Genomic DNA, 22197 nt, shown 5'->3' with positions numbered 1-22197 from the left:
GTAGAGCTGTTAAATTTTAGAACTGAATCTGGATGCTCTTAAAACACAGTCTAGGCTTTTGTTAAAAGTCAGGACAACATGGAGTACATTTATAGTTGTGGTCCAAAGTTTACATACTGTACACTCATCATGAGCTTGATTTCTTTGGAATGATTGTATAAGCATACATGTTTAATTACTTTAAAAAACAAGAGCTGGGTGAACAAGTTTGAATTTATACTTATTTATTCTATGTTTTTTAGGCAGGGACCATAGGCACAAATCGCTACCTATCAAATGACAGCTGTTATGTCCCTATCAATATTTCTCATTGAAATACCACACTCCATGTTCCACGGCTGTAATTAGTGCCACACTGGATTCAGAATCTGCAGTTTTTAGAACTGGCTCCAACAGACCTTCCCAACTTGTGTAACAGGTACATATATAGCAGTTTTTTTCTCCCCACTTTTTACTGAACATCATGTTGCTGTAGTGACTGTAGCTCAGGAGGTAGAGCAGGTCACCTACTGATAGTAAGGCCGGCGGTTCAATTCCTGGCTACTCTAGGCTGTGTGCCAATGTGTCCTTGGGCAAAATACTTAACCCCAAGTTGTTCTCCGATGCAACTGCTGGAGTGTGAATGTTAGATAATAAAAAGCACTTAGCTTAGTTAATCATGGAAGTACTTGTATGAATGGGTGTGCTTGGGTAAACGTGTTGTATAAGCACTTTGAATGCTCAGAGTAGAAAAGCGCTATATAAGAACTAGTCCATATATATGATAAACTTTTTACCACCCTCTTAGGTGAAGCAACAACAACAAAAAAAAAAAGCAAATGTTTTTAAGTTGTGTGAGGCAGAGCTGTGCTTCTGATGATCACCTTTTGCTGCTGATTAAATAGAGATTGTAAGGTCGGCGGCTTCTGTTTCTGTTTGTTTCTGTTTTGTTGCTGGTAGACTTTTGCTTTATTTTAAGCTTGGACTTAAAGTCAGTAACACTTTATAGACATAAATAATCATGTTAGCCTGTTAAATGAACACTGTTAATGTTGCAGAAGGGCAGGACTAATAATGTCTGTTGCCTAGTTCCCACATTAATGTTTCTCTTTTTTATTAGCCATAGCTGCTAGATGCAACTTTAATGGTAAGTATTTCATTGTACAGGATTTTGTGCAGTGCATGACAGTATACAGTAACAGTCAAAGGTTTGTGTCAAACCTTTGACTGTTACTGTATAAGCTGCAGTTGAGATGAGTATAGTTGATATCTTGAGGCAAAATTGGAATGTTTAATAACAGCCTCAGTGTAAATTATAGGATACTTCAGCAAAAGCTCCAATCTGAAAATTACCTGTACGGTCTAGATGATTCGATTTGGTATTATCTGGTGAGGTTTGGATGCAGGTCCAGCAGAATTCCAGTTACTATCTGCAGATTTTATAGTGTTGAATATGTGAGTCTTTATTGGACACTCTGTGGCATGGGGAAGTGTAGGAATAAGCGTCATTATTTGAATGCATTTATTTTAGGTAGCAAAAACAAATACATGCCTGTATATATTAGATTCAGACCAACTGTGTACAAAATACAGAAGCTGTATTTTACTAAAGACATCATCGTGCAGGGCAAACTTGCAATATTTTGTTTAAAAAAAATATTTGCATGGATGTGTGTAATTTGTTGATATATTATTTTGTGTGTGTGTGTGTGTGTGTGTGTGTGTGTGTGTGTGTGTGTGTGTGTGTGTGTGTGTGTGTGTGTGTGTGTGTGTGTGTGTGTGTGTGCATGTGAATGTGTTTACCTCCTGCCTTGTTTGTATGTTTTCTCTTTTAACCCAGAAGTCATCTAATGAGACTAAACTAAGGAGACAGCTATGGAAGCTTTACTGTCTGCTTGAAATCCATGATAAAGTGTTGTTCAGCAATATGAATATCAAGTACTGTTCATGTGTTCAGTTGCTAGCAATGAGATTAATGGGATGGGAGTGTGCCTGCCTGCAGTGAAGTTGTATGTCCACTGGCGGAGGCGTAGATGGCACTGTTGGTATCAGTATTGTTGCAATTTTTTTTTTTTGATAACTAAATCTTCACCCACACATTATCCACATGAATAATTGTTGCACTATGATTGTAACTAATGTTGCTCTGTTTCACATCCTTTAGGAAACATGCATTTCAGTGTTCTAGCTGAGGGAGGGAGGTTCTCATCCACAGTTTTACGGTACATGGCCAGGCTCCTCCTGTGTAGGTTTGCGCTGATCCAGCATCTTTCTCATGATCATCCTCACCCCACAAGGCAAGTAGGGTCTTTACCCACAATAAAAAGCGCCTTGAGGCGACAGTTTGTTGTGATTTGGCGCTATATAAATAAAATTGAAATTGAATTGAATTGAATCTTTCATGGTGCTCGAGACCAAAGGTCATTTTATATTTCTTTGATTTCCAAATAAGCTGTCACCTTCTCACCAAGCTTCTTGATGATGCTTTGTAGCCCTGTAGCTCAGGATCATCTGTAATTGATTGATTGTAATCTGTGTGTCACATGGACACTCTGTGGAAACAAGAATGTTGGCTGGGTTGTTGGGGATCAAATACTTATTTCACTCAATGACATGCAAATCAATTTATAACTCTTATGTGATGTGTTTTTTCTGGATATTTAGTTGATATCTCTTCATTAAAATGAAATGACCACAAAAATTAAAGGCTGATCATTAGTTTGTAAGCGAGCAAACTTACAAATTCAGCAGAGGATCAAATAATTATTTCCCCCACTGTAGCAGTTATAAGTGTTTTCATAGTGTGGCACTGCTGCTTTTACAAAAGGAAAGATTCATAAAAATTCTTGTAACACTGGTCATTGTCAGCAAATGGTAAATATTTTCATGATCAATTCTTCAGCCAGGCTGAAGTGTATGAATCACATGAAGTTATAATAATTTTTTTTTGTAAACGACATTTCCTTATAGGAAATAACCCGATAACTTCAGAAAGACATCATATGCAGAGGCGAGTTTTACAAAGTGCTATACAAAGCACCATAATGTCAAACAACAAAAAAATAAAAATATTAAAAAACAATAAATATGAGTTAAGAGTACACCGTTGTAATTTTGATCTAAAACCAATGACTAAAAATGAGTTTTAAGGCAGTGAGGGGTGCCATCCTAACACAGACAGGCAGAGGAAACTAAAGTTTGGGGACTATAGATGAAAAAACTTGATTACCTCTGTTTTTATTTTGGTTATTGGGACTACCAGGAATAACTTTGTGGGGTTTGATTTCCTGGCTCAGCAGTAGGAGAGAGAGGTGGAGTGCTGTGGTTTGGGAGCAGTGCCAGGTGAGGATAGTAGCACACCTGTTTCCCATAGTTAATTAACCTCTCATGTTATAGTAGGCGTGGGGCCAGAGGCAGGCACACACAGATGAGGCACTCAGCAGTGAGAGTTTTCGGATCAGCCAGTTCACAGTCGAGCACATTAAGCGGAGAAAACATGAGCATGCAGATATAAAGTGTAAAAGAACTGTGTTTACAAATCATAAGCTGATGTTCATGCATACTGGGAGAACTCACCGTGGCAATGGCTACAAACTGACTTCACTAAGTTCAATGGAACAAATAGAGTGCCTCTTTTCCTGCCCTGTACCTTTCAGAGCGTGACTTGCTGTAAAGCACTCGTATTGTGTCAGTAAGGTGCTGTTAATCATCGGGTGTGTGTGTGGGAAGCAGGTGAAATGCTATAATGTGCACGGCAGTGTGTCTGGACCAGAGTCGGGAAACTAGCAGGCTAACTACAGGCATCTGCGTTTGATGATCACGCTCCAAATGGCTCCGTAAACCCTAGAAAGTACACAAATCAGATTAGGTAGTTTTATTTACAATTAATTAGTGCACGTCATGACCAATAGGGTAATGTGTAATGTGTGCTTCTAGTAAACACTGTGAAGTAGAGATGCCTGATATGTTGTGTGTCTGAAATAAGTAGATGTGGAATGAAACTCTATGCTGGTTATTCATTCATTGATTTACTGCTATGCTAAAATTTATTTGGATTGCATAATTAAAAATACTTTCATAGCAAAAAAAAAGTGATAAATGGAATTAATGTAGAAAAAGCATTTACATGTTACACCCTTTATATTTTAGTCAACTAAAACAGAATAAAACTAAAAACTATTCAGATGACTAAATTATGACTACAACTAAATCAAAATTTGCTGTCAAAATGAAGCCTGGGTCCAAACAAAGGGGCATGAGGTACGGCACGTGCTCTTGGCAGTGAACCCCAGGAGTACCTGGCAAAGTGATCAGAGCTTGTGCCCACCAGCTCACCCTGATTCTCACCAGGATTTTCAACCTCTCCCTGGCCCAGCAGTCACCCCCCCCACCCCACCCCCCGCCTGAAAACAGCCAGAATCATCCCAGTGCCCAAAAGGTCATCTGTCACCAGCCTAAATGACTGCCGCCCTGTGGCCCTCACACCGGTAATCATGAAGTGCTTTGAGAGGCTGGTTCTCCAGCACATCAAAGACCATCTGCCCCCCACTTTCGACACCCATCAGTTTGCATATCGTGCAAACAGATCCACAGAGGACGCCATCGCTGTAGCTCTCCACTCTGTGTTGAGCCACTTGGAGCAGCGGCAGAGCTACGCTCGCATGCTCTTTGTGGATTACAGCTCAGCGTTCAACACAATCATCCCGGACATTCTCACCACCAAACTGCACACCCTGGGCCTCCCCCCTCTGGATAAAGGACTTCTTAACCAACCGGCCCCAGACTGTGAGACTTGGACCCCATCTCTCCTCCACCCGCACACTGAGCACTGGTTCCCCACAGGGCTGTGTGCTGAGCCCCCTCCTGTACTGCCTCTACACCCATGACTGCAGTCCGGCCCACAATAACAACCTCATCGTCAAATTTGCTGACGACACCACAGTGGTCAGACTCATCTCGAAGGGAGATGAGGCAGCTTACAGAGAGGAGGTCCTGAAGCTGACAGCCTGGTGTTCAGAGAACAACCTGGTACTGAACACCATGAAAACCAAAGAGATCATCATTGACTTCAGGAAGCACAGGACTGACCCAGCTCCCCTCTACATCAACGGCGAGCGTGTGGAGAGGGTCCACACCTTCAGGTTTCTTGGTGTCCTCATCTCTGCTGATCTCTCTTGGTCAGATAACATCACAGCTGTTATCAAGAAGGCTCAGTAGCGACTTCACTTCCTGAGGGTCCTCAGGAAGAACAACTTGGACTCAAACCTGCTGCTGATCTTCTACCACTCATCCATTGAGAGCCTGCTGACGTACTGTATCACAGTATGGTACGGCAGCTGCACTGAGGCAGACAGGGAGGCTTCAGAGGGTAGTCAAGACAGCACAGAGAATCATTGGCTGCCCTCTCCCCTCCCTGATGGACATCTACACCTCCCGCTGCATCAGCAGAGTCAGGAACATCATCAAGGACAGCTCACACCCTGGCTTTGACCTCTGACCTGCTGCCCTCTGGCAGGAGCTATATTGTGTAATAACCAATATTCATTCACCAAGTACTCACTATCTTCATTATTATATTTATATACTTATTTTATTTTTTACAATGTATATATTTTATACATTCTGTTTTAAGTTCATTTTTGTTTTTAGTTCTATTTTATATTTTAGAAAGTGTGACTTTCTAAAGCATGGCAGTGAACAGGAGTGGCCCTCCAATCTCATTGTACATTCTGTATAATGACAATAAAAGCATTCTATTCTATTCTATTCTATTCAAAGCTACTGATTATACTTGACCATCAATACTTATGATCAACACATGTTTTGGAGGAACGAGGAGACTGTTAAAGACAGCAGACTGAGACTAGTGAACAGAGCACTTCAACAAATATTATTTTTGTTCTGTTAAAATTCGTGAGGCTGTTTCAGTTGCTTAGTAATTAACTGGAACACACAATAAACCAGTTTATAAAATAAAATATACTGAGAAAATATGTTATGTTTATTGTGATAACTGGACACATGTGTCTTTGGACTCAGTAGGCTTCATTTTTTGCCAGCCTTGGAAAAAAAAAGGAAAGTTTGGATGTGTTTGGTTGGCTTTAAGCTTAATGGGAGTTCGTGTCATCAGGTTTGTTCTACACACTGTCAAACAACGCTAGAAGCTGGTGCAGCATTTGGCTTTGTTTTCTGTTCATTCAAGAATAAATGTTTAGGTTAAGAATAAAACTTTTTTTCTTTCTGTAAAAAAATGTTGACATTCTTTAAATTGGCATGGCCTAATTCTGACCAATTGTAACAGTCATTTTCAGATCTTCAGACTGACCAATACTTTAATAAATCTGAGGAAACATGCCATCCTCCGCTGAGCCAGGAGCCATTAAGAAGCTTTCCTTAACTTTAGTATAAAATCTTAAAATGGATTCTCAAATGAACAGGGAGCCAATGGAGGGAGGCCGGGATGTGGAAATGTGATCGCGTTTGTGAGTACCTGTTAAAAAATGAGCAATGACTAATGCAGGCTTGCAAGTGAAGCATCCCTAAGACCAATGTATAGTGCATTACAGTAATCCAAGTAAAAGCATGAATAAGACATTCAAAAACTTTAAAAGATAGGACGGATTTAATGTTGGATAAAAGCCTCATATGGTAAAAAGCTAGCCTTAACAGTTTCTCTGCTTATGTAGTCTAAAACACAGTTTAGTTTGACACCAAGGTTGGTTAATGCCAGGATGAAGTGCAGGTTTTACATGTGACTTCAGTGGGCCCAGGTTCAAGAGAGAAGCAGCACAGACATTTGTGGGTCTGAACACAATGACCTCAGTTTTACTTTCACTGAAATGTAAAAAAAAAAAAAAAAATAAGGCCATCTATGTTTTTATGTCCTTTAGAGATCCCAGTAGTGTTTTAGGGACACTGACATGATTTACTTTAATTGGCATATAAATTTGGGAATTGTCCACATAAAAGGCTAGGCCATGTTTTTTTTTTTTTTTTTAAATTAACCCCAGGGGGAGAAGATAAAGAGAAAAGAAGATTAGCCAAAGAATTAAACTTTGTGGAACTCGTCATGAGAGAGTGTCCTCAAGGTGACCTGAGAAGGTTCTCTGTGATAAACAGGACCTGAACCACTGTAAGGGAACCTTTCATGCTTATATGTTCTAAATGAGACATGAGAATTAGGGTTTAATATTTTTCCCGAAAATGACATGAATCAAATCCCGGGAAAAAGTTTATTTATTTTTTTATTTTAATTAGGCCTTCTGTAGCCTGTGTCGGCCTTAACCTATTGTGATATTGTAGAGGTAGCTTTCCAGCTATGTCCTGTTATGCCCAGTAGGGGGTAACGTCGGCTTGATTAACGCAATAAAACCTACATCTCGACATTCGAGTGCTCGAGCTATGCGGTGTTGTATCGTTCCTCAACACTCCCTTAACAAATATAATTCGAATATTCCTCCATTGTACATGGAATTATACCAAGATATTTTTACAACTGCTGGTGCAAAACAATACGGTTCATCTCCACAGCATTGATAAAGGCTCAGCCACGCTGTCGTGGCGACATCTGTTGCACTATATCTCCACCAGTGGAACGCTGTAATAGTCATTGAAAAGTTAACTACCGTACTACACTATAATATGACATAACACAGGGCCTTGAGTAATGCACTACGACTTGGTCATTGCCATTCTGGCAACAGCAAATTTATAACACCGTGTCTGAGGGTTAAAGTAGGTTCGCTGTGAATCGTCTATTGAAAAACTGGCCAATCCTTATAGCCTAAAAAATATACATTTTACTCAACTCCATTTTAAAAGCGAAATATGTTAAAGCAATCTATTTCATGATAATTTCTTCACACATTAGGCCCGTATCCTAATTCATGATTGTTAGTAAGCGGCTGCAAACGAGGAAAAGAAACACTCGAAGTTAAACAGATATTTCTTTATTGTTTAGGGCAGGCATATTTTATAGGCTATATAATGCAATATAACAATATATAATAATATAGAATTATATAATACAAAATACCTTAGGGTAAACACATTGCCTACGATTTCAACAAATTAAAGAGGAAAAAAGTACAACTGTGTAATACCTCTATTAAAACGCTTGAGATGAAGGCTGAAGCCTTAAACGGAGGCTGAACGTGCCTGAAATGAAGAGTAATGCTTTTGGCATTAAACGAACCCTTCTCTCAATATTTCCTTAAATTTAACATTCTGAAGCTTTCTTTTCTTTCTGAAAGTCAAATCGACGCGCGCGACTTTTTTCCCGGTTTCCCGTCTAACATTTCCCGGGAAACGGGAAATGGTTCTGATCGCATTTCCCGGGAATCCCGGATCCCGGGATTAAACCCTAATGAGAATGCTGTTTTTAAACAGTGGATGTACCACAGCATGTTTCAAACAAGTTGCTACAAAACCAGAAGTAAGACTGCTGCTAATAGTCAGAAAATTCTGTCCAATAGTCTCCCAGACCTCTTTAAACAGGAAAGGTGGGAACATGTCAGTGGGTGCCAGGAATTGTATAAGCTGCCATCTTTGCATGTCCACAGACACTGGTTGGAATTTATATGCTCACAGCCCCTTTATTAGGTACACCTTGGTAGTACTGCAGTAGCACACACACACACATGCCTTAACTACCAGAACTACCAGAAATGGCATAGATTCAACGAAGTGCTGGAGACATTCCTAAGAGATAGAACAGAGATGCTCTACTGGATTGAGATCTGCTGATTATGGGAGTGAAGCCACTCTCATGTTCATGGACTCTTGGTCAGATCACTTTTGGAAAGGAGATTTTTTTCCCCTTAATAAATATTTGTAGGAAACAATTGCATTATGTATACTTTTTTCACCATATGATTCTAAACAGATTATACAGATTATACTTGTGTGAGGTCCATACATTTGCTCCCTACTCTCTCAGGTATCATCTGAATAAGCTTTATCTACTTGATTTAATCCCCATTGTGGAGGTGTTCCTCCCATCTGTTGTATGCCTAATTCAAAACAGTTTAGACTTGTATAGTCTGGGGACATGGAGATCGGTGCCACAGCCACATAAAAAGCCACAGTCTCTTCTGTAGACTGCCAGCCAAAACTCCCATTATACATACAAGGTGAAAATCAGCATGTGATTTTACTTATGAAATCGGTATTAAATCAGTGATATTCAGTGGTATGCCCCTGATTTCAGCCCATATGCCCCTGATTAGAAGAAGAGTGAGACATAGTGCTTCGGCGATATCCTGACCAGCATTAGACATTCATTTTACAGAAGACCAAGCAGTTAGTATTTGGTCTTATTTTTTTTTTATTTTTTTATTTTTTTTTGGGGGGGGGGGGGGACTATTGTTTCAGATGCATGTGCACATCACAACACTCCTAGCCATGTGTTTTAAACATCTCACACTGGATGTGTGGATAGAATATGTTTTCTCAGTAGATGACAAATGCACTTTACATCTGCCTGTACTCAATAACACTCAAAGAACAAGACCAAGGCTGCAAAGTACAAGAAGTGCAGCAGAGCTCAAGCGGGGCTGAAATAGGACAATTTGTTTGAACAGGACAATACCAAAAAGTTTAACTACCATCTACCAACACTGCTAAAAATATTAAAGGGACACTTTTTAAACAGAGTATAGCACTGAGTCAGACTTCTGGGATATTGATCTGGTTAGTTACTGTAAGCAGCAGAGGGGGTTATTAATCAGTTTCAGCTCCTTTGGTGTTGATGACATTAACAGCAGGTGCTGTCAGACTCCTACAAAATGATATCCAGTAGGTCACTAGTGTGAAAATCTCTGACCAACCAATGAGAAACAGACTTCATGAGGGTGACCTGAGGGCCTGATGTCACTGACCATGGAGCCCAATTGGCATTTGCTGTTGAATACCAGAATTGGCAGGTGAACAGCAGGTTCACCTTGAGCACATGTGACAGATGTAAAAGGGTCTGGAGAAGCCAGAATGTAATGCTGCCTGTAACATTGTGGCTTGCAAAAGTATTCATACCCCTTAAACTTTTCCATATTTTGTCACATTACAGCCACAGACAAGAATATATTTCACTGGAATTTAATGTGAAAGACCAACACAAAGTGGTTACAATTGTGAAGTGGAAAGAAAATTATACATGATTCAAAACATTTTTTTACAAATAAAAAACTGAAAAGTGTGGTGTGCAAAAGTATTGAGCCCCCTTTTCTCTGAGTGCAACCAATTGCATTCAGAAGTTGCCTGTTGACTGCTAATGAGTAAAAAGAGTCCACCTGTGTGTAATCTAATCTCAGTACAAATACAGCTGCTCCACGACGGCCTCAGAGGTTGGTTAAGAGAATATTGGGGAGTTAACATCATCATGAAGTCCAAAGAACACAGCAGACAGGTCAGGAAGAAGGTTGTGGAGAAGTTTAAACATCTCACGGAGCACTGTTCAATCCATTATTCAGAAATGGAAAGAGTACAGCACAACTGTAAACCTACCAAGACAAGGCCGTCCACCTAAACTTACAGGCCCAACAAGGAGAGCACTGATCAGAGATGCAGCCAAGAGGCCCACGGTGACTCTGGACCAAATGCAGAGATCCACAGCTCAGGTGGGGGAATCTGTCCACAGGACAACTATTAGTGGTGCACTGCACAAATGTGGTCTTTATGGAAGAGTGGCAAGAAGAAAGCCATTGTTAAAAGAAAACCATAAAAAGTCCCGTTTGCAGTTTGTCAGAAGCCATGTTGGAGACACAGCAAACATGTGGAACAAGGTGCTTTGGTCAGATGAGACCAAAATGGAACTTTCTGGCCAAAATGTAAAATGCTATGTGTGGCGTAGAATTAACATTGCACATCACTCTGAACACACCATCCCCACTGTCAAATATGGTGGCGGCAGCATCATCATGCTCTGGGACTGCTTCTCTTCAGCAGGGACAGGGAAGTTGGTCAGAGTTGATGGGAAGACGGATGGAGCCAAATACAGGAAGAAAACCTGTTGGAGTCTGCAAAAGCCATGAGACTAAGGCAGAGGTTCACCTTCCAGCAGGACAACAACCCTAAACATAAAGCCAGGGCTACAATGGAACGGTTTCAAACCAAACATATTCATGTGTTAGAACGGCCCAGTCAAAGTCCAGACCTAAACCGCACTTTTCAGTTTTTTATTTGTAAAAAATGTTTTGAATCATGTATAATTTTCTTTCCACTTCACAATTGTATACCACTTTGTGTTGGTCTTTCACATTAAAATCCAGTGAAATATTTAGTAGCGCTTTCTTTTACTGCCCACCCTTAGGCTGTAACTATCCTGTAAGTAAATTTAAGTTATGTGGAATTAGAAATTATTTTTAATTACGCCATAATTATTTTTTATTAGGCCATAATTATTTTTAATAAGGCCATAATTATTTTTAATTAGGCCGTAATTATTTTTAATAAGGCTGAATTATTAAAAATAATTACGGTGTAATTAAAAATAATTCAGCCTTATTAAAAATAATTACGGCGTAATCAAAAATAATTATGGCCTTATTAAAAATAATTCAGCCTCACTAAAAATAATTACGGTGTAATTAAAAATAATTCAGCCTAATTAAAAATAATTACAGCTTAATAAAAATAATTACAGTCTAAGTCCACATAACTTAAATTTACTTACAGGATAGTTATGGCCTAAGGGCTGGCAGTAAAAGAAAGCGTTACCAAATATATTTATGTCTGTGGTTGTAATGTGACAAAATATGAAAAAGTTCAAGGGGTATGAATTCTTTTGCAGACCACTGTATACAAGCACATGGGGGCAATACAACCTACTGAGTACCATTCTGAGTTGCTTCAATGAAATTTTGGCAAAATGGACTAGCCTGCCACAGTAGATTTTCAGTTGAGTAAAGGCCCATTGCTGATGAGTTAAACACATCAGTGCAGGCTGACTCGAGGCTGTCTTTATTGCAAAGTGTTGAAAATCTGTCCGCATTTTAAAATTTGATGGCAATTATTTGCAAACCTTCACCAGTCTGTCTGAGAGTAATTGCACTCAGTCTGGGTTGGACTGCAATTGTTTGGAGACAGATTGAAAGTGGTTGCCCAAAGGTTGAGGGTGTTGCATGCTCAAACTCTGAGTGAGTTGGTTACCACAACCACATGCAATTGGTCTCTGAATATGGAAAAAATTCAACACAATCACTGGGAAATCACAGATTTATGTTCTAGTTGCAAGGATGTTTCCATCCTATTGTTTAATCTTGTGAATCATTATATAAATATGGGATGGTGTTGTCTACAAGGTGTTATTATTTCAGTATAAAAGTACTAGTATGCTGCAAATACTAGCTTTTTGTGTTCATCTACAATTATTTAATAATAATAATAATAGGGTTATCACGTAATACGGTTATCAGGTGCACTCAACACTTATGACAACCAGTGAATTGGTTGATGAGTAGGTACAACTTCTGTCTACTAGAACTTGTCTTTGGTTGATTACAGCCCTAATATGTGTGTTTGTGAATAAAACTGATCAAGCAAAAACCGTAGAGGCTTGGTGACATTATAATTTGATTAATTAAATTTGAAGTTTTGGTTCAGTGAAAAGTAAAAATGAAAAGAGATTTGTGATGAATAATTAAGGTCTCGTTATGTAACTTTATATCTCGCAGTGTTTGGAAAAGTACTTTACAAATACAGCTTTATTATTACGTGAAAATTCTATTATTCAACATGAAACCGCGAAAGCTTAGTACCTTTGGTTGATGACTTTGTTTGTGGTATCTTACTGAATGTTAGGAGACATTCTTTTGTAACAATTAACTGGTGATATGACACTCATGACCTGACAGGAAACTTCTCTCTTATTAGAAACAACAACCATCTTAAATTAAGTTATGACAAAACTACACTGTGAGTCTGTATATTCAAAACAAGTAATACAAATCCCTGCATGAGAAAAGAATGAAGCTGGATTAATAATATCTAGCTGTAACTAACCTTGAAGAAGGTCATGGTTGCGCCGTCCTCTACCACTCCATACTCTATTTTTGTCTGCTTGGCCAAATCATCAGCAGAGTCAATAGGCGACTCCATCCTCTCCACAGTTAAGAAGGCTGCCAGGTTTGCCGTGTAGGAGGAGATGATGATGAGCGTGAAAAACCACCAGATTCCTCCTACAATTCTGGTAGAGAGGGCTTTCGGCATGAGCTCAGATCCTGAACGAGAGGAGCAGAGTAGCAGGTAAGGCTGGGTACAGGATTAGGCTTGGGAGGGGGCAGCACCCAGGTTGGGCCACGCTAGGCCTCTGCATCTGCTGCCTGAATCACACACTCAGACACACACATACACAGAGTGGACAGAGTGGGCAGCCTCATGGTTGAACCTGATGATTAATATTGTTATTAATATGTGTTATGTAAGCACTTTGAGTGCTCAGTTATAGTAGAAAAGCACTATATAAGAAGTAGTCCATTTACCATTCATCATTTATTACAGTGGTGAATCACATGCACTGCTTCTCCTGTCACTTATGGACATAGAACCCTGAAGACACCTGGTCTTGCCTGTTCTTGGAAGTTAAGCAGCGTGGGGCTTTTTTAGTACCTGGATGGCAGACAGCCTGGGAATCCCAGGTGATGTAAGCTTAAAGTGACTGTGATAACTATTTTCAAGCTACTCCCCATGTTTTCTATTCAACTTCAGAATGTGGAAAAAATAAAAGAAAAAAAAAATGGACTGGATCAGGTTGATCCAACCATGCAAATAAGTTACTGGCAATATGGTGAGTGGACCCACTGTAAAGTCAAGTCAAGTTTATTTATAAAGCACATTTAAAACAACGACGTTGACCAAAGTGCTGTACAAGAACTATAACCCCAAGGACTATACTAAATAAAAAAAATAAAAAATAAATAAATAAATAAAAAATAAAATAAAATATATATATATAATAATACATAAATAAATAAAAATAAATAAAATAAAGACATTAAAAGACAATAAAGACACTGTGGAACACCTGACTCATCAAATGGACTGATGGTCTGACTGACTACTACTATAACAGGGTTTCATAAAATAGGCTTGTACCTCAAGATAACTATGTATCAAAAAGGTAGATATATGTTCCTGAACAGTACAAATAATACATTTGATAAAATATTATTTTTAATTTTCAGTTTCAAAAGGAACTTCTGGCTCTCAGAGCACTCCCAGTCAGCTGCATGGAGAAGGCAGTAAAATGGGAATAGGAGAAGTCAGGGTCAAGTTGGCACTTACATGCAATCTTTTTTCCAATAATACGATGATTAACTGTGAGAACTCTCGCATCTGTTGCCTTCTGTTGCAAATCTGTTGCCATCTGTATCAGACCTGTAGTGCTATACAGAGTCACCACTGGCAGACCTCACAGAATCCACACATCAGGTGTGACTCTCTCTGCCACAGACAGGGCCAGATCCAAACAGGGCAAATTTATAATTTATAAACAGGCTGAATATTCTACCAAGAATGTAAATGCAGGTTTTACATGAGTTTGTCTCTGAAAACAAGGAGGTTGAAGAAAAATTAATATGTTTCTGATGTAAGGGTGAATTCATTACTCTACCCAAGCCTGGACAAACTATTCCTCCATATAAATCTGAAATTTGCATGTAACAGCTGACATGTATGATGTGTAGAAGAACACAAAACATTATTTACTGTCAGACCCTAAGCCAGCCACGTGCCAATGAAGATACTCTTACTGTGTGCACACAACTCTGGTTTTTCTGCAGTACATAATTAAATCGGAGTTATGCATCGGGCCTTCTGTCCCACAACATGCAGTTAGACAGCCTGGCCATGAGGGCGTCCCTGAAGAAATGTTGTGCACACGGTTTGTTGGCTTTGCAAGTCATGGTGCAGCTGCTGTGATGGGCCAATGGACACAAGTAGCCATGTCTCTGAGTGAAAAGACCATAACCTGATAGTCATTCAGTGCATTGTTCACAGTTAGATGATGCTGTAAAACACATTACAGAGCTATCACATTTATTAAGATATTAATTTATTATTTATTAATGAAACAAGATGCCTCCTTCCTTGTGCAGAAATTTACAGATGTGTCTTAAAAAGGAAGGTGGGTGGGGAAGAAAACTAAACCAAAAATCTCTCATCAAAGCAGACTGTTCATAGGATTTTACTGTGTAATAATTAATTCTGCATTTCAGCTAACAGCATTTTGTGCCATTGCACTTTGACTCTATTTCCTTTTAAATATTGAAGTGGCACAGCTCACCAAATAGCTCGTAAAGATTGTGCATAGTAATATAATTAACCCTGATTGTAACATTCTGAATGTAAAACTGTAACATTTGGACATTACTTTAACACACTAACCGTCCCATTAATAACTGTATTTTCTCAAACATAGTGCCTTTCAGGGGAAGTAAAAGAAATAAATATGAAAATTACTGTGTGCACTCACTGCTGAGAAAAGCACTGACATGTTTTCATAGTGTACCAATCAATGTGTACACATGTGACTAAATGGGACACTTACAAGGGGACAGTCTGACATTTTTAATAATTTAGAAAAGGAGGTGAAAACCTTTCTCAAAAAAAAAAAAACTAATTTTGAGGGAGGAAAAAGTACCATTCACAATCCACAGTGGGCACATACTGCATCTGCAAGGTAAGTATACCAAACTCAAGCTCAGTAGCATTAGCTTACTAATATAACACACTACCTGTACTACAGCTTGGCACTAAATCTCTATGACCAGTCATATTCCATATAGCTAACAAAGGCGTCAGCTAACTACTAAACTAACTCTTCAGTCTCGTGATGTTGAGAGTGGGTTTGCGAGCAAAGTTAATGACCGATTTATCTATTTAAGTGTTCCCTGCACTGACACAGACTTGCTTTTCTTTCTCTCAGCAGTTTCATTATATGACTTGTTGGTATCAAGGAGTGCTTGTGAAAAGGTGAGTTTGTGCCATAAGCATTTTAAGGATGTTTAGAAATTAAGAGTGGTGGTGTTTCTGTGAAAACCCTAAAAGCTTATTTATGCATCATAAAGGGCTAAACAAAAATGAGGAACATTGCTAGTGTGCATGTTGTATAGCAGTTTGCAAGTCTCAGTTAAAAATTAAAGCCGCAAGCGGCGATGAGCGGGCCCTCGCACCCGGCGCACGTCGACCCCTGGCGCGCTCCAGCCAAGCCGCGCGTCGACCCGTGGCACGCTCCAGCCGAACCGCGCTCGGAGGTTCTCGCAGACGAGAGAGTAGCTGGCTCACCCGGCTGCTGACGGCTCAGCAGGCTAGCCGTACTTCGCGTCGATCGTCTCCCGCTTCCACTAGGTGGCGTCGGTGAGTGCCCACTAATTAATATGTCACAATGCTCTATGTAATGCCTGCAGCCATCAATGAAACTGTAATGACCATAGGATGATGAGTATCAGTGTCCTACTGATTTCCTGTTGCCACTAGGTGGCGTTATGAGTGTGAAACAAAGCTGATAGAGGGGTGTGTCCAGTCTCCCTTACCCTCCCATTAAGCCTGTGAAGTTTGAGGCAGATCGGACAATGTATGTCAGAGATGTAACAATTTGGTGCACTGTGGTATATGAGTAAAATCCCACATTTAGAGGGTTGCTACGGCAACACCGTTCAATATTCTACAAAACCATGAATATCTTTTGATGGGCTACTTGTGTAGATGATCTGGAGCCATTTTGGTGTGACTGGATGAAAAGCTGTAGTAGAAGATGATTCAAATAGCAGGGCTGAGAAATGTGAAAAATGCTGCAAAAATGACACCTTAATTAGAACATGTCAGGCTTCCTGTTGGATTTCGGCTATCGGTCCAAGAGACTTTTTTGTACGTCTTAGGATGTTACTTCAGCATGCACGATTTCAGGTACACAGACCAAGCACTGCCCTGGGGCTGATGTTTAGAACCTATCTGGGCCTGAAATGGAAAAAAAGTCCAAATTCAGAGGGTTGCTACGGCAACACCGTTCAAAATTCTACAAAACCATGAATATCTTTTGATGGGCTACTTGTGTGGATGATCTGGAGCCATTTTGGTCTCACTGGGTCAAATGCCCTAGGAGGAGTTGAGGCAAAAAGGCCTGAAAAAGGCGAAAAATGCTGCAAAAATGACACTTTAAAGTGAACGTGGCTGACTTCCTGTTGTGTTTCGGCTATCGGTCCAAGAGACTTTTTTGTAGACGTTAGCATCTTACATCAGCAGGCACATTTTCAGATACACAGAGAAAGCACAGCCCAGGGGCTGATGTTTAGAATCTCTGTGAATTTGAAATTGAAAAAAGTCCAAATTCAGAGGGTTGCCATGGAAACACCGTTCAATATTCTACAAAACCATGAATAACTTTTGATGGGCTACTTGTGTAGATGATCTGGAGCCAATTTGGTGTCAGTGGGTGAAATGCCCTAGGACAAGTTCGTTCAAATAGCAGGCGTGGAAATCGCAAAAATTGACACCTTCAATTGAAGATGGCCGACTTCCTGTAGGGTTTGGGGTATGGGTCCAAGAGACTTTTTTGTACGTCTTAGTATGTTACACTAGCATGTACATTTTCATACATGTAGATAAAACGTAGCTCCGGGGCTACTCAAAAAAGTTGCTATTTTAAGATATTCCGGGCTGCCACTAGGCGGCGCTCTAACGTTTATGGACTTTATGCATATCAGTGTGTTCAGGACAGGGTGCTTATCACACCACTGAAGGTTGAGCCAGATTGGGCAAGTTGGCTTGGAGTTACAGCCATTTTTGTGTTCATGGCGAATCATCGAACTTTGTGACTTTTTGACAAAAGGGCGTGACCCTTATGGGACGGCAGTTTTGAAAACACAGTAAGTCCAACTTCTTAAGGCTTTCCAGGTGAAATTTGAGATGGTTCTGCTAAACCACCTTGGAGCTGGACCTCCAAGTGTAAAATATGACATTTCCTGTTCCCACTAGGTGGCGCTGCGACTGATATTAAATATTGTCATATGTATGTGTTCAGGGGGGCACCCTCATCCTACTGGAGAAGTTTGATGCACATTGGATCATGTATGTATGAATGAGAGGCAATCAAAATTTCATGGCGAATGATCAAAGTTCAAAGGGGCATAAGGACCCCTCCCCCTTGGCAAAAACTCACCATTTTCGAGATTTAGATTCCCCTGGGGGTGTAGGTTAGACAAACCAAATATGAAGATGATAACGTCTAAAACCTCTGAGTTATTAGAAAAAGTGTGAGGGCTGCAAATCGCCAAATTTGCATAAGTAATTCAAAATGGCGGACTTCCTGTTGGGTTTAGGGCATGGCTCCAAGAGGATTTTTTGTGCGCCTGGACATGATATACATGTGTATGAAGTTTCATTCATGTACGTGAAACACAGCGGTGGGGCTCCAGTTTAGGGGGCGCTAGCGAGCCATTTGGGCGCGCCCTTGCCCGAGCCCATTAAAATACTTAAATTTTCACCAGGTGTGACGCATGTGCAAAGTTTCATGAGTTTTTGAATATGATAAAGCCCCCAAAAAGCCAATTCATTTGCCTGAATAATAATAAAAATAAAAAAAAAAAAAATAAAAATAATAATAATAAACGAAGCAATTACAATAGGGCCTTCGCACAGTTCGTGCTCGGGCCCTAATTACAGTGCTTTGAAATGTCACCATCAGCTTTCATCTTCTGTGTCCTGTGAGACTTGCGAAAGTATTCGGCCCCCTTGAACTTTTCAACCTTTTGCCACATTTCAGGCTTCAAACATAAAGATAAGACTGATCAGAGATGCAGCCAAGAGGCCCATGATCACTCTGGATGAACTGCAGCTGAGGTGGGAGAGTCTGTCCATAGGACAACAATCAGTCCTACACTGCACAAATCTGGCCTTTATGGAAGAGTGGCAAGAAGAAAGGCATTTCTCAAAGATATCCATAAAAAGTCTCGTTTGCAGTTTGCCACAAGCCACCTGGGAGACACACCAAACATGTGGAAGAAGGTGCTCTGGTCAGATGAAACCAAAATCGAACTGTTTGGCCACAATGCAAAACGATATGTTTGGCGTAAAGCAACACAGCTCATCACCCTGAACACACCGTCCCCACTGTCAAACATGGTGGTGGCAGCATCATGGTTTGGGCCTGCTTTTCGTCAGCAGGGACAGGGAAGATGGTCAGAATTGATGGGAAGATGGATGGGGCCAAATACAGGACCATTCTGGAAGAAAACCTGTTGGAGTCTGCAAGAGACCTGAGACTGGGATGGAGATTTATCTTCCAACAAGACAATGATCCAAAACATAAAGCCAAATCTACAATGGAATGATTCACAAATAAACGTATCCAGGTGTTGGAACGGCCAAGTCAAAGTCCAGACCTGAATCCAATCGAGAATCTGTGGAAAGAGCTGAAGACTGCTGTTCACAAACACTCTCCATCCAACCTCACTGAGCTCGAGCTGTTTTGCAAGAAAGAATGGGCAAGAATTTCAGTCTCTCCATGTGCAAAACTGATAGAGACATACCCCAAGAGACTTGCAGCTGTAATTGCAGCAAAAGGTGGCGCTACAAAGTATTAATGCAAGGGGACCGAATAATATGGCACGCCCCACTTTTCAGTTTATTTGTTAAAAATATTTGACACATCCAATAAATTTCATTCCACTTCACGATTGTGTCCCACTTGTTGTTGATTCTTCACAAAAAATAAAAATTTTATATCTTTATGTTTGAAGCCTGAAATGTGGCAAAAGGTTGAAAAGTTCAAGGGGGTCGAATACTTTCGCAAGGCACTGTAATGTACTCCTGGTTACAGACTAAAGTCTTCCCTCAGTTCCCTCCATGTGGTTCTTCAGTATTAATTATTCTGTATGGTTCTTGTCTCTGCACCTCTCTTTTTCAAATCAGTTTCTCACTTCCTGTTTTATTGTGATAGTCATTTGTCTCCCATGTCTTGCACTTAGTTTTGCTTCCTTTGTATCATTGTCATTAATAGTTCTGGCTGTGCCTTGGACCCCAGTTAAGTCCACTTCCTCTAATTCCCTTGTGTATATTTGTAACCTATTTTCCTTTCCTTTTTCCTTTTTCAGGTCATTTGTTATCCTCCACTCATGTGCTCCCTGTCTCTGAAAAACTTCGATTTTGCTGTTTGCTTTTCCCTATCTGGACTTCTGCATACAACCTAATTAAAGGTTAGTTGTGACCTGTACCTCGTCCTGCTGGTTTGAGTACTGACTTCTGTCATTCTACAATTCATGGCAGATGCACATGCAAAAAGCTGCTCCACAGTAAGATCCACATTTTTGGTCTGTATTGTTTGTATTGGTCATTGAAATCGATTTGGAACAGAGAACTTCTACTTTTATTTTTTTTTTTAATTATTAGAGGTTTTGTCATGTTGAGGCACAAGAAGTAAGTGTGTCACTGTAAACTCGACTTTGAGCTAGAGAAAAAATTCAAACTTTAAACATGTCTCAAGACGTTGAACTATTCAGATATTTCTCAGTTTGTTGATATCTTTTAACAGTTTAAGTTTTATGAACTTTTTTGCGTTTCTATGGAAAGTTTTTAGAGTGGTGACATGATCATCCACTGAAGAATTTGAGTTGTTTTTTTCAAATTTTTTACTCTTTCAGCTCTTTCTACTCCTACAACATTTGATCTTCCCATACATTTTATACTTCAAATTGCAGTTGTTGTTGTGCTCTTTAGGAAAATACCATTTTTAACACAGAAATTTACAGAATTGAAACTAAGAGCTTCATCAGGAGTACCCTCCACATCTCACTTGATTGCTAACCTTTCTCCTTTTTGTGGCAAAAACCAAAATGGAGACACTTTTTAAATAGACAATTCTATATGAATTTTAGAGGTCTAGAGATTAAAAACAAAACAAAAAACATGTCCTGCTTCAGTAATGGCTCCTTATGCTCATGGTGTAAAAAGTTTGTCACTGGGACCTACATTTCTTGTTCTTCGTGGGTGGGTCAGGAGGATTTTCTCCCCTGTCACCTATTCACCCAGTTCAGAATCGTATACACTACATGGCACTTATAGACAGCAGCGGAGCTTTAGCCCCAGTGACAAGCTATTCGACCCCTAAAGATACAAAAAGGTACTTTGATTTCAGAGAGTGTACCTCTTATGTTCAACTTTCTCTTGGTCCATTAGCCTTTCTGATTTGCCTTTCTGGTTTGCAATTACAAAAGTGAAATAACATGTAAGTGTTTCCAAAAGCTAAACTCTACGTTATAATCTCAGTGGATTTATATCACTGTGATTGTGGCCATTTCTCCAAAGTAAAATGTTCATGTTTAACTACCACAGATTTTGCTCTGACTTTCTACTGAGTTTCATTTATTTATTATTTTTGCTTAGCATAACATCAGTTATTATGACTATTTCCCCCGCCTCATAGTGTTACCAGCCTGTTTTCATTTAATTGTTATCCAGAATGTATGCCGAGCATGAATGAGTCTATGTGTGTGGGTAGAGTGGGAGTGAGGGAGGTCTGTTACCCATATGAAGAAGGTGGGTCTGAGATATATCAGGACTACTCTATTCGAGCGGCTTAAGCAATTGAAAGCTGGGATTTTTCACATTCAATTGGAGAGAAAGCTCTTAAAGTGTCAGAGAGATAGGAGGTTAAGAACTCTGTGCTTCACTCCCTTTCTGAGAGCCTCAATCCACATGCTTACTTTTCATCAAACTTACTTTCTTTGTCATAGTCAAGCGTAAGCTGAGTGAGTAATCTGTCTAGTACAGAGGAAGTGTGCAGGGAAAGACATGACAGCCAACTGCAGCTTGAGCCCAGTGCCATGGATATTGCAATGGAGTAGGCACGTGATGGCAAACAGCTGCCAGAGTTCCTCCACAGCCCAGTTCCTGTACAACTGAACTGCATTTTCAATTTCATGGAGACAAAATAGGTTGTGGTATAAAGCCAGAAAAACTCTATGATATATAAGATATGGAGCATCAGTTAAATGCTTAATTATCAGCCAAGAGACTTGGTTTCGAATCCTTTGTAAGAGGGTTACTTTAATTTTCACTCGCTGGTTTGGTAGAGTCCAAAACCACTATGCAAGGTTCAGGACTATAACATGTTTTCAAATATACCTTTTCATACAGTTAATTAATAGTGTGACTAGTCATGCCCTATCTAATAAAAGGTGCAACAGCAGGAATGCAGGCAACATATGATGACAAATACATTCTAAATAA

General features: G+C 39.8%; 1 protein-coding gene across 1 annotated transcript in view; it reads right to left on the bottom strand.

Moving 5' to 3' along the window:
* The window catches only part of LOC115776876 (glutamate receptor ionotropic, kainate 2), a 413631-nt gene that overhangs the window by 73736 nt on the left and 317698 nt on the right, over window positions 1-22197 (bottom strand). Inside the window, exon 14 of the mRNA XM_030724665.1 lies at window positions 12976-13193. Within this exon, the coding sequence (XP_030580525.1) occupies window positions 12976-13193 (218 nt within the window). The remainder of the gene's footprint in view (window positions 1-12975; window positions 13194-22197) is intronic.

The sequence above is a fragment of the Archocentrus centrarchus genome, unplaced genomic scaffold (genome assembly GCF_007364275.1).
Source record: "Archocentrus centrarchus isolate MPI-CPG fArcCen1 unplaced genomic scaffold, fArcCen1 scaffold_40_ctg1, whole genome shotgun sequence".
In the NCBI taxonomy this organism is placed as follows: domain Eukaryota; kingdom Metazoa; phylum Chordata; class Actinopteri; order Cichliformes; family Cichlidae; genus Archocentrus; species Archocentrus centrarchus.
The sequence above is the reverse complement of the archived record's forward strand: the minus strand, read 5'-3'. Positions and strand labels throughout refer to the sequence as shown.